This window comes from Macaca mulatta, chromosome 1 (genome assembly GCF_049350105.2).
Source record: "Macaca mulatta isolate MMU2019108-1 chromosome 1, T2T-MMU8v2.0, whole genome shotgun sequence".
NCBI classification, from domain to species: domain Eukaryota; kingdom Metazoa; phylum Chordata; class Mammalia; order Primates; family Cercopithecidae; genus Macaca; species Macaca mulatta.
In genome coordinates, this window is record NC_133406.1 from 197,259,139 (window position 1) to 197,271,307 (window position 12,169).

General features: G+C 45.0%; 2 protein-coding genes across 3 annotated transcripts in view; one reads left to right on the top strand and one right to left on the bottom strand.

Annotated features, from left to right (window-relative positions):
- Nucleotides 1-12,169, top strand: part of MED8 (mediator complex subunit 8) — a 417,118-nt gene that overhangs the window by 381,707 nt on the left and 23,242 nt on the right. The window lies entirely within an intron of this gene.
- The window catches only part of SZT2 (SZT2 subunit of KICSTOR complex), a 62,604-nt gene that overhangs the window by 40,749 nt on the left and 9,686 nt on the right, over nucleotides 1-12,169 (bottom strand). For both annotated transcript variants that reach the window (XM_077960174.1, XM_015137379.3), the window contains exons 2-4: nucleotides 8,318-8,443; nucleotides 7,838-8,011; nucleotides 7,061-7,231 (exon numbers count right to left, since the gene is read on the bottom strand). In XM_077960174.1, coding sequence (XP_077816300.1) covers nucleotides 7,061-7,231; nucleotides 7,838-8,011; nucleotides 8,318-8,443 — 471 coding nt within the window. The remainder of the gene's footprint in view (nucleotides 1-7,060; nucleotides 7,232-7,837; nucleotides 8,012-8,317; nucleotides 8,444-12,169) is intronic.

The window sequence follows — 12,169 nt, forward strand, 5'->3', positions numbered from 1 at the left end:
GTGGGGCTGGCTGAGCCCTGGGTTGCAGACATGGCAAAGCAGAGAAACTGTTCTTCTGGTTCCTGCCCAATCACAAAGGGGCAAAAGCCCTTCCCAGGGAGGAGGGTGTTCAGGAGCCAGACTTTTGGAGAGGAGGTAGTTTCCAGTCTGCTGGGTGACTGTCATTCTGCATGTGTTCCCTGAGCTGGAAAGGGCTGGAAGCTTTACGCATGAACCATGGAGAAGTAGCAATCACCATGGGTAGAGGGGATCCTAACTGGGCCCCCTGGGTCAGGCTAGAGCCAACACTGTCAGCCACCCCCTCTGGCCTGCTGGCAATGCCACAGGTGCCCAAGAAGATGGGGGATACCTGTGCCAGAAGCCAACCTGGTCTTTCCAAGGGGCAGCGCCCCCGTGAAGACAGAAGTGAGAGAATAAAGTTCCCTGCAGGTCCTCTATCACTTTTAGGTTGTATTTTTCAATTGCTGACATTTCAAAGGGGACCCTCCAGAAGCCCAGCTGGCTTCCCCCAAGGACTCCCCCTTTGCCGGGAGTGGATTTCCACATGTGCCTTTGATTTCATATAGATCAGGCTTTACAGTCACCAATTCAGCTGCCAGTCCCTGGACTGGGGGTTGGTGTTTTCTACAGAAGAGGAATGGCCTCCCTCACCCTGCTCCTCACCCAGGCAGGGCAGCACAGGATCCAGCAACTCAGTGCTATCAAGACCCCCCAAAACCCCAATATACCCCACCTCAGAGGCCTTGCCTGGGCATCCTGAAGCCCCTGTTCCTTGCCATACACTGACGCCTGGCAGCTATAGCAAATGGCTCACGTTCTTTGTCAAAGGCCTGTAGTGAGATGGTTTTGTTTCCTTTATGAGTTTGTTTAAAATTGAAATAGTTATTTCCTTCTGCTGAACAGTATTAAATAGAGCAGGATGTTGAGTTTATCTGCTAGATTGAGGTTTAAAAACAAAACAGAAAAGAAATCTTTGCCTAGTCCAGTGTCATGAGCGTTTCTCCAATTTTTTTTTTAGTAGTTTCATAGTTTGAGGTCTTAGATTTAAGTCTTTTTTTTTTTTTCTTGAGATGGAGTCTTACTCTGTAGGCCAGGCCAGAGTACAGTGGCACGATCTCGGATCACTGCAACCTCTGCTGCCCAGGTTCAAGCGATTCTCCTGCCTCAGCCTCCTGAGTAGCTGGGATTACAGGTGCCTGCCACCACGCCCAGCTAATCTTTTTTTTTGTAGTTTTTTAGCAGAGATGGGGTTTCACATCTTAGCCAGGCTGGTCTTGAACTCCTGACCTCATGATCCACCCGCCTTGGCCTCCCAAAGTGCTGGGATTACAAGCATAAGCCACTGCGCCCGACCACATTTAAGTTTTTAATCCATTTTGATTTTATTTTTGTGAGATAGGAGTCTAGTTTCATCCTTCTGCATATGAAAATCCAGTCTTCCCAGAACTATTTATTGAAGAGACTGTTCTTTCCCCAATGTATGTTCTTGGCATCTTTGTCAAAAATGAGTTCACTGTAGATACATGGCTTCTGCATTCTCTATTCTGTTCTATTTGTCTATGTTGTCTGTTTTTATGCCAGCACCACGCTGTTTTTGATTACTATAGCTTTGTGGTATAATTTGAAGTCAGGTAATGTGATTCCTCTAGTTTTGTTTGTTTTGCTCAGAATAGCTTCAGCTATTCTGGGTCTTTTGTGGTTCCATATAAATTTTAAGATTGTTTTCTCTATTTCTATGAAGAATGTCATCGGTATTTTGATAGGAATTGTACTGAATCTGTAGACTGCTTTAGGTAGTGTGGGCATTTTAACAATATCGACTCTCCCAATCCATGAACATGGAATATCGTTCCAATTTTTGGAGTCCACTTCAATTTCTCTCATCAATGTTTTACAGTTTTCGTTGTAGAGATCTTTCACTTCTTTGGTTAAGTTAATTCCTAGATATTTTATTTTAAACTATTGTAAATGGGATTACTTTCTTGATTTCTTCTTCACATTGTCTGTTGCTGGCATACAGAAATGCTACTGATTTTTTGTATGCTGATTTTGCACCTTGCAACTTTATTGAATTTATCAGTTCTGATAGTTTTTTGGTGGAGCCATTAGGTTTTTCCAAATAAAAGACCATATCATCTGTAAACAAGGATAATTTGACTTCTTTTTTTCCAATTTGGATGCCCTTTCTTTCTCTTGTCTGACTATTCTAGGTAGAACTTCCCTTCTTTTTTACGCTCAAAATCCTCTCCTTATCCCCCTAATGAATGCTCCTTCCTTCCCTTTACCCTCAGCAGGTAACTCCCACCCTGTGCCCTCTTCAAAGAGAAAGGAAGTCAGTCAATAGAAATGCCCAGGTTACCCCAACCTGGAGGGCACACTACTCTCCAACTCTCTGAAAGCATCCCCAAAGTCCACTGAATGTTTACATCTGTGTCTTTGTTCTTCCTTCAAGGTGCTGAAGAAAGGATTCCTCTTCCTCCTCATTTTCCCTATAGCTAATCTGTCCATCTAAATCTTGAGCCTTTTGTCTCTCTAATATCTTCATTATTTCTCCATGGGCTCCTTTTCTTCTACTTCAAACATAAATAAGTGTTCCCATCCTAAAATTGTATATAGACCCAGCAGTCCCTGTGGTGGCCCTCAGGATCTCACCTCTCTTTCCCCATCACACTCCTACAACCTGCCCCACATGCCCACTTCTCCCGGACCCTGACCCTATGGAACAACTACTTTTTTACTCCCTGTTCCCAATTGGAAAGTGGGTGGGGTGAGCCAGAAGAGGGAAAGCAGGACATTGTCTCACTCTACAGGCCCATGGGAAGGAAAATGAGCAGAACTGGAGCCATAAAAAGGTGAGAAAGACGTTCCTATTCATACTGTTTAGAATAATGAAAATTGGGACAACCCAAGTGGCCAAGAAGAGGCTGGCTAAACATATGATAAAATATGATGAAACAGTAAGTTAACAGGTCATTAAAAATCACGTTTTCAAATAATATTTAGTGACATAGAAGAACGCCCATACTATATGTTAAAAAAAAAAAAAAAAAAAAAAAAAAAGCAGGACAGGCTAGGCACAGCAGCTTATGCCTGTAATCCCAGTACTTTGGGAGGCTGAGGTGGGAGGATCACTTGAAGCCAGGAGTTTGAGACCAGCCTGGACAACATAACAAGATCCTGTCTCTACAAAAAAAATTTTTAAAAATTAGTCGGGTGTGGTGGCACACACCTGCCGTCCCAGCTATTTGGGAGGCTGAGGTGGGAGATCACTTAAGCCCAGAAGTTCAAGATTACATTGAGCTATGATCATGCCTCTGCACTCCAGCCTGGGCGACAGAGTGAGACCCTATGTCTTAAACAGAACAAAAAACAGGACATAAAATCATGTGTCTAGAATGAGTCTCTTGATTCTCCCTTTCTCTTTGGGTAAAGAGATGGAGGTGAGGGAGGAAAATTCCATAAAATGTTTGAATTTAAGCAAGGCACAGTGGCTCACGCCTGCAATCCCAGCACTTTGGGAGGCTGAAGCGGGCAGATCACAAGGTCAGGAGATGGAGACCATCCTGGCCAACACGGTGAAAGCCCGTGTCTACTAAAAATACAAAAAATTAGCCAGGCGTGCTGGCACGTGCCTGTAGTACCAGCTACTTGAAAGGCTGAGGCAGGAGAATCGCTTGAACCCAGGAGGTGGAGGTTGCAGTGAGCCCAGATTGCACCACTGCACTCCAGCCTGGGTAACAGAGTGAGACTCTGTCTTAAAAAAAACAAAACAAAACAAAACAAAAAGGTTAGAATTTAATACAATATCCAGAAACAACTGCTGTTGTTTCTGAGTATTGTATTATAGATGAGTTTTGTTTTTTTCTTTATATTTTAATGTATTTTGCAAATCTTCTTTGATGAACATGTATTATATACATGAACTAACTTTTTTGAGACTTTTTTGAGACTAACTTTTTTGAGACTTTTGGGTCTCACTCTGTGGCCCAGGCTAGTCTCAAACTCCTGGCCTCAAATAATCCTTTCGCCTCAGCCTCCCAAGTAGCTGGGATTACAGGCATACACTGCTGTGCTGTGATTTAACAGGATACATCTTGTTTTTTTTTTTTTTTTGTAGACAGTCTCACTCTGTTGCTCAGGTTGGAGTGCAGTGGCGTGATCTTGGCTCATGGCAACCTCTGCCTCCCAGGTTCAAGCGATTCTCATGAGTTGGCCTCCCAAGCAGTGGGGATTACAGATATGCACCACCACACCCAGCTAATTTGTTGTTGTTGTTGTATTTTTAGTAGACAGGGTTTCGCCGCATTGGCCAGGCTGGTCTCAAATGCTTGGCCTCATGTGATCCACCTGCCTTGGCTTCCCAAAGTGTTAGGATTACAGACGTGAGCCACTGCGCCCAGCCAGGATACATCTTGAGGGAGCTACAGATAAAATGAAAAGTCTGGCTCAGGGCGGCCAAGTGGCCCTGGGGCTTAACTGACGAAATCCTCTCCTTCCCTATAGCTGCTGTCCTTATTCAGGCCTCCTCCTCTCACCCATGCTACAATAATCTTCACCTATTCTCCCATCCAGACTTTGTCCCCAAATCCATCCTCCATATTAGCCACAAAATACTGTGATCTTCCCAGTGTACACATGTGATCTTGTTACTGTCCGTTTAAAACTTTCAATGGCTCTCCACCACCTATGACTAATTATTTTGATAGCTAACATTTGCACATTTTCTATGTGGCAAGCACAGTTCTAAGTGCTTGACATGAATTAATTCAATCACCATATGATATAGGCAATGTTAATATCCCCATTTGGAGAAAGGACACAGATGCACAGAAAGGTTAAGTAACTTGCGAAGGACATACGACCAGTAAGTGGTACAACCAGGAAGCAAACACAGGCAATGTTGATTCCAGATCCAGTGCTCTTATTCTTCACACTGAACTCCCCCATAGAATAAAGCACAAAGTCCTTAGCGTCACATTCATGGCCTTTCATAACCAGCTCCCACTTATGTCTACAGTATCTTTACCATCCCTTTCCACATTCAAATTTTACTCTGTTGACACTGAATAATATGTAGTTCCCTAAAATACCTGTGATTGAGAGTACAGGTTCATAGTACCATGTATTTGTTTTTGCTGGTCCCTCTGTCAGAAAAGTCCATTTCCCCTTCTTTGAATGGTTAACCTCAATTCTTTCTTCAAAACTCAGTTCAAATGCTGCTTTGGGCCAGACACAGTAGCTCATGCCTGTAATCCCAGCACTTTGGGAGACAGAGGCAGGTGGATCACTTGAGGTCAGAAGTTCGAGGCCAGCCTGGCCAACATGGTGAAACCCCGTCTCTACTAAAGAAAAAAAAAAAAAAAATAGCTGGGCGTGCTGGTGGGCACCTGTAATCCCAGCTACTTGAAAGGCTGAGGCAGGAGAATCGCTTGAACCCAGAAGGTGGAGGGTGCAGTGAGCCAAGGTTGCACCACTGCACTCTAGCCTGGGCAACAGAGCAAGACTCTGTCTCAAAAACACAAAAAACAAATGCTGCTTGGTCTGAAAGATTTCTCTGTTGTGGCCCCATGCTTGGTTGGGTGCTCCCTCTTGGTGCTCCAATAGCACCTGAGTCATCTTATCGGTGCCCTTATCACATTCAACTGCAATTACCTCCCTTTAATATCTGTCTTTCCCACTAAACTCTCAACTCTTCCCATCAGGAGAAAGACAAGATCTGATTCATCTGTGTGTTCAGGACCTGCTCAGGCCTGGTATAGATCAGGCTTCATTAAGTGTTTGCCAACCTGAACCAAGTTTTGAGTGATTATCTAACATCCATGCTCTCCCTGCCTTGGCTATCAGTGCCTGCAAAACCTGGCCCCCATCTGGGGATGCAGCCCACAACTGACAGTCCTAACAGCTATACTAGGAAAGCACTTTAAACTAGCGCAGAGGGTTGGCAATCCCTGCCCTGAGATCCAGGTATGCACCAATTTTGTAGATATATGTTTCAGACCCTTAGATCCTGTTCCCAATACCTTCTCTCTCAAAGCCAGTTCGATAGCTAAGGTGACAATGCAGCCATCAGGGACAGTTTCAGGGAAAGCCTTTACCAATGAGTTAAGGGTGGTTAAAAGCAGATGAGGGGAAACTGAGCCAATGCTTATCTAAGTCAAAAACAGATATTCCAGTAACAGACTTGGCCATTCTCCAAAAGGAGTGTCTTGTGATAGCCTCCTTGAGTGCTGGATAAGCCCTGTAATTATCTGTGTGGTCAGTATTATACCCAACAGTTCACATGGCCCTCAAAAAAACAAATGACCCACACTGGGCGTGGTGGCTCACGCCTGTAATCCCAGCACTTTGGGAAGCCGAGGCAGGAAGATCACCTGAGGTCAGGAGTTCAAGACCAGCCTGGCCAACATGGCAAAACCCCGTCTTTAATAAAAAAAAAAAAAAAAAATAAGCTGGGCCTGGTGGTGAGTACCTATAATCCCAGCTACTCGGGAGGCTGAGGCAGGAGAACCACTTGAACCCGGAGGGCAGAGGTTGCAGTGAGCCGAGATTGTGACATTGCACTCCAGCCTGGGCGAAAAGAGCAAAACTCCGTCTCAAAAAAACAAAAACCAAAAAAACCAAAAAATGACCCTCCTCTATTGTTGAAACCAATTATATTTCTGGGTGATTTGCTGTCTTTGAAAATCACAAAACTCTTCCAAAAGACCATCTCCTGAGGGTACAGCACATCAGCAAACCATCCAACAGAACTAAAGGAGAAGGGGGGAACAGAGAAAACAGACATCCAGTTGTCAGAACCAGAGATTTATAGAAGTGGTGAAAAAGGCAGTTGTCCAATCAACACCAACTGACCCAAAGTCTATGGGAAAGCCCTTTAAGTCCAGAGGAACTGGTTCTTCTCAAGAGGAGAGAGACTCATGAGAATGACTAGAAAACAGGTTCAAGAAGCCAGCAGAGCTGGGGATTTTGGGGACAAACAGCAGAGACAGGATAAGGACTTGGTCAGAGGACTAACAGAAATTTGGTCTGAGGGTACAAACTTGGAGAGATGATGCAATACCTGGTGGGACTGCAGTCCAATGATGGAGGAGTAGGCCTGGATAGTTATGTAGATTTCAGGCTGGAAGTCGATGCAAGATCCAGGCACTCGGAAGGGCCGAAGCAGCCCGCCTAGGCAGCGGGACAGGGCATGGAAAACTTCATCAAACAAGATCTCCCCTGTGGAATCATCCTGAGGGCAGAGAAAGAGCGCTCAAGGGCGTCCAAAGGCAGCCTTAACCAGAGGGCAGAAACATGCAGCTTCCATGGGTCAGTAGGACCCTTATCTTATGGCTGATCATACACCCAAATACAGTGCCATACATGGAACAGTTTCTGGGATGTTTTTTGGAAACAAAAACAACAAAACCAGGGTCTTGCTTTCTTGCCCAGGCTGGAGCGCAGCGGCCTGATCCTGGCTCACTGTAGCCTCGACCTCCTGGGCTCAAGCAATCCACCCACCTTAGTCTCCCGAGTAGCTAGGACAGGTTGCATGCCAGGATGCCTGGCTCATTTTTGTAGTTTTTATAGAGAGGGAGTTTTGCCTTGTGGCCCAGGCTAGTCTCGAACTCCTGAGCTCGAGCAATCAGCCCACCTCGGCTTCCCAAAGTGCTGCGATTGCAGGCATGAACCAGCACGGTTGGCCCAGTTCTGTTTTTAAACACCCACCATTCCTTTATAAGCCTGTCTTCTCTCCAAAATGGTAGGCTGGGACCATTTTTCACTTCCCCACAGGCCTTTCCCTCTCCTCACCCCCCACCCTATCCTTTCTTCCCACTGTCTCCCTTCAATCCTTTACCACAATGCCAGTAGATGGGCTAAGGTCCAGCTCAATGACAAACCGATACTGCCAAGCCAGGAAGGTGACTCGGGTGGAAGGTACAAGGAGGAATGGCCTTGGGACCACTGGTTCATCTGGTTGCCACCCAGGGGGCAGGACACTGAGGACTTCCAATTCCTGTTCAGACTGAAGCTGAAAATTAGGATGGTAAGAAAAGGAAAGGATCAGGGAAGTACCCCTTTCTTCCCAGGACCTGCCTTCTATATCCCAAATGACACATCAATGGCTCCACCTCCTTCAATCTAATCATATACTCTTCCGCTCACTCTCTGGAAAAATTATTTTTTAAAATTTCCATCATCTTGTAGGCAGTCCCTTGCCCTAACCAGACTTAGAGCCGTCAGAGTTAGTCTCCCTCCCTGTCTGTTTCCAGCACTCTCCTAAAAAACAGATCCTTTTGGGCTGGCGTCTCACATCTTTTGTGTGTCTAGGGCTCACCAGCACCTCCTGGGATGTGGCCTGCACAGTTTGATGCAGATGATTGAGGAACCAAGCCAGGCGAACATTTCGGGAGATTCGATAATCCTTTTTCATTAACAGGAACACCTGCCCAGCTTCTTCCACCTGGGAACAAAGAGCCATTAACACATCTTTAAAAAATGTCACCAAGTACCTGGAACACACAGATCACTGTACAAGTAACTTGCCCAAGGAACTCACCATCTGTGAGAGGGAAAGCAGCAGAGGTGAAAAGGTTACCCCAACCTCCATGCAAGGTTTTCTTGGGGAGTCAATTCTCAACTCTCTGTTCCTGTTTGCTCGATACAGACCTCCATATAGATGAAGTGACCCTTCCATATTGTTTCCACAAAGTTTATGTGAGTTTCACCTATAAACTATAAGATTTTGAGGGCAAGGGCTGCGTCTTGATTCTATTTTTGTGCCCCTGTGCTTGGCAAATTGCTACAAACAGAGCAAATACTAGGACAAGTCCCTAATACATTACATGAATGCCAGATAGTTACTCCTAACAAATCTTGGTAACAGCAGGCACTGAAGACATTTTCACCGAAGGAATAGCAAGCCTTCCGAATACCTCAAAATCAAATCTGTGTGGGTCACAGTCCCTATCTCTGCACTTTCAGTTGTCAGCCCTCTAGTTCTTGCCTCCATTGCCTCACAGGTAGCCACTTCAACAATGCCCTTGCCCATGTCCTTGTCCTTCCACTACACAAGTCCTGTCAAATCTTATCTCGGGATGAATTTGACATTTTCCCTTATCCATACATATACTATGGCAGCTGCGCTTGGACAGAAAGAAACTTGTCACCTTGCCAGCAGTGCCCACTCTAGCAGGACTTTGCCAGTCCTCTGAATTCTCCTGGCCAGCAGTCTTTCCTGTTCCCCACAGGAGGTTTTCCAATCCCTCAATCCCCTCCCAGCAGATAAACTTGCCCACAGTTCACAAAGGAAACAGGTCAACTGGTCTGAACTCCCCAATGTCTCTTCCTGATTAATCCTTATCTGTCACATTCCTTACTCCCTTTCTCTTGTCTGTCCTACACAAAATGGCAAATTTCTCCTCCTGTGTCCCTGATTAATGAGGGGAAGAACACCAGGTGGCAAGAACTGAAGAGCAGGTAGTAGAGGAGAAACAAACAGAAGTTAATAACTGCCTGTTGAGAACCATGATGTTGAAAGAAAGGAAGAATTTTTTTTTTCCAAAATGGGGAAATATGCATGGAGAGAAGACTGAAAAAGCCCTGGAAAACAATAATGAAGAGTTTTTGATGTCAGAGAAAAGAGTGGAGAACAGACACACAATGGCTGTGAAGTTGTAGAGTCTTTCTTCTGCTCCTAGACAGAAGAAAAGGGTAAAAAGATACAGAAAGAGGTACTGGAAAGTGATAAGGATGATAGCAGAAGACAAGAAAGAGGAACTCACATTTATTAAGCACCTAAAATATATGCAAAAGTACTCTGTAAAAGAAAAAAAAAAAAGGGCCAGGCGCAGTGGCTCATGCCTATAATCCCAGAACTTTGGGAGGCCGAGGCGGGTAGACCACCTGAGGTCAGGAGTTCGAGACCAGTCTGGCCAACATGGTGAAACAAACCCCATCTCTACTAAAAATACAAAAATTAGCTAGGCGTGGTGGCGGGCACCTGTAATCCCAGCTACTTGAGAGGCTGAGGCAGGAGAATCGCTTGAACCCAGAAGGTGGAGGTTGCAGTGAGCCAAGATCACACCCCTGCCCTCCAGTCTGGGCGACAGAGTGAGACTCCATCTCAAAAAAATAAAATAAAATAAAAAGTAAGAAAAAAAAGTACTCTGTAGAGGCCAAGTTCAAGAATTTCAGGTTCGGAAAGTCTGGGTTTGAATCCCAATTCAGCCTCTTATTAGCTGTGAGACAGTGGGAAGGGTGTATCACCTCTTTAAGCTTCAGTGTCCTCCTTTGTAAAATAGAGATAATTACAATACCAATCTAAAGTACTGTTCTATGGAGCAAGGAAAATCATGCATATGAAGTGCTCAGTACAATGCCTGGTAAAAGTTAACAATAACAGCTAGGCATAACGGTTCAAGCCTATGACCCCAACACTTTGGGAGACTGAGGTGGGCAGACCGTTTGCACCTAGGAGTTCAAGACCAGCCTGGGCAACACAATGAAACCTCAATTCTACTACAAAAAACACAAAAATTAGCCGGGCGTAGTGGCTTGCGCCTATAGTCCCAGCTGCTCTGGAGGCTGAGATGGGAAGATCACATGAGCCCAGGAGGTCGAGGCTGTAGCGAGCCATGATGGCACCACTGCACTCCAGCCTGAGCAACAGAGTGAGACCCTGTCCAAAAAAAAAAAAAAAAAAGAGTCAACTATTACAGTTAACTATTACAACACTATACCAGGTTCTTTTTTTTTTTTTTTTTTAAGACACAGTTTTGCTCTTATTGTCCAGGCTGGAGTGGCACGATCTCGGCTCACTGCAAACTCCGCCTCCTGGGTTCAAGCGATTCTCCTGCCTCAGCCTCTTAAGTAGCTGGGATTACAAGCGCCTGCCACCAAGCCCAGCTAATTTTTGTATTTTTAGTAGAGACGGGGTTTCACCATGTTGGCCAGGATGGTCTCGATCTCCTGACCTCGGGTGATTCACCAGCCTTGGCCTCCCGAAGTGCTGGGATTACAAGCGTGAGCCACCACGCCCAGCCTATACTAAGTTTTTTACATAAGTAAGCTCATTCAGTATTCACAACAAAACATTTAACAGGAGAAAACAGAGGTCCAAAAAGTTAAGTGATTTAACATAAGTAGTAGGTGTAGGCTGAGAAGTCAAACCAAGGCCTGGTGAGCTGCAAAAGACCATCTACTGAGAGTGACAAATCGATAAAACTGAGGTCTCATGAGCATAAAAGATTTAGTCACGAAAAGGAACACAATGTGGGTAATTAGCAAAAAGGATGTTTTGACATAATCAGAAAGATAAAAAGAGAAGTTAAATATCAACATGTTGTGATTGCGTATTATATTATCTCTCAATAACATCTAAAATCACATCTTAGGGCCAGACACTGTGGCTCAGGCTTGTAATTTCAGCACTTTGGGAGGCCAAAGCGGGCAAATCACTTAAGCCCAGCAGTTTGAGAACAGTCTGGGCCACATGGTGAAAGTCCATCTCTAAAAAATAAAATACAAAAATTAGCTGGGCATGGTGGTGAGCACCTGTAGTCCTAGCTACTCGGGAGATTGAGGTAGGAGCATTGCTTAAGTCTGGGAGGTTGAGGTTGCAGTGAGCTATCATCATACCACTGCACTCCAGCCTGGGCAAAAGAGCAAGATTCTGTCTCAAAAAATAAATTTAAAAAAATAATAAAATGAAATTACACCTTGGGAGATACTACTCTCAACACTGTGTTGAGACAGGCCCTGGCTAGTTTTTTGGATTCATCCTTTGAGTGAGTTTAAGCTACTAAAGGGATTCCACAAGACAGTAACATTATATTTGCATTTAAAAAATTACCTCTGGTGGCTGGGCACTGTGGCTCATGCCTGTAATCCCAGCATTATGGGAGGCTGAGGCAGGCGGATCACGAGGTCAGGAGATCAAGACCATCCTGGCTAATGCAGTGAAACTCCGTCTCTACTGAAAGCACAAAAAATTAGCTGGGCGTGGTGGTGGGCACCTGTAGTCCCAGCTACTCGGGAGGCTGAGGCAGGAGAATGGCATGAACCCGGGAGGTGGAGCTTGCAGTGAGCTGAGATCCGGCCACTGCACTCCAGCCTAGCAAGACTCCATCTCAAAATAAAATAAAATAAAACAAAAAAATTCCCTCTGGCTACTGTGTGATTCAGAAAG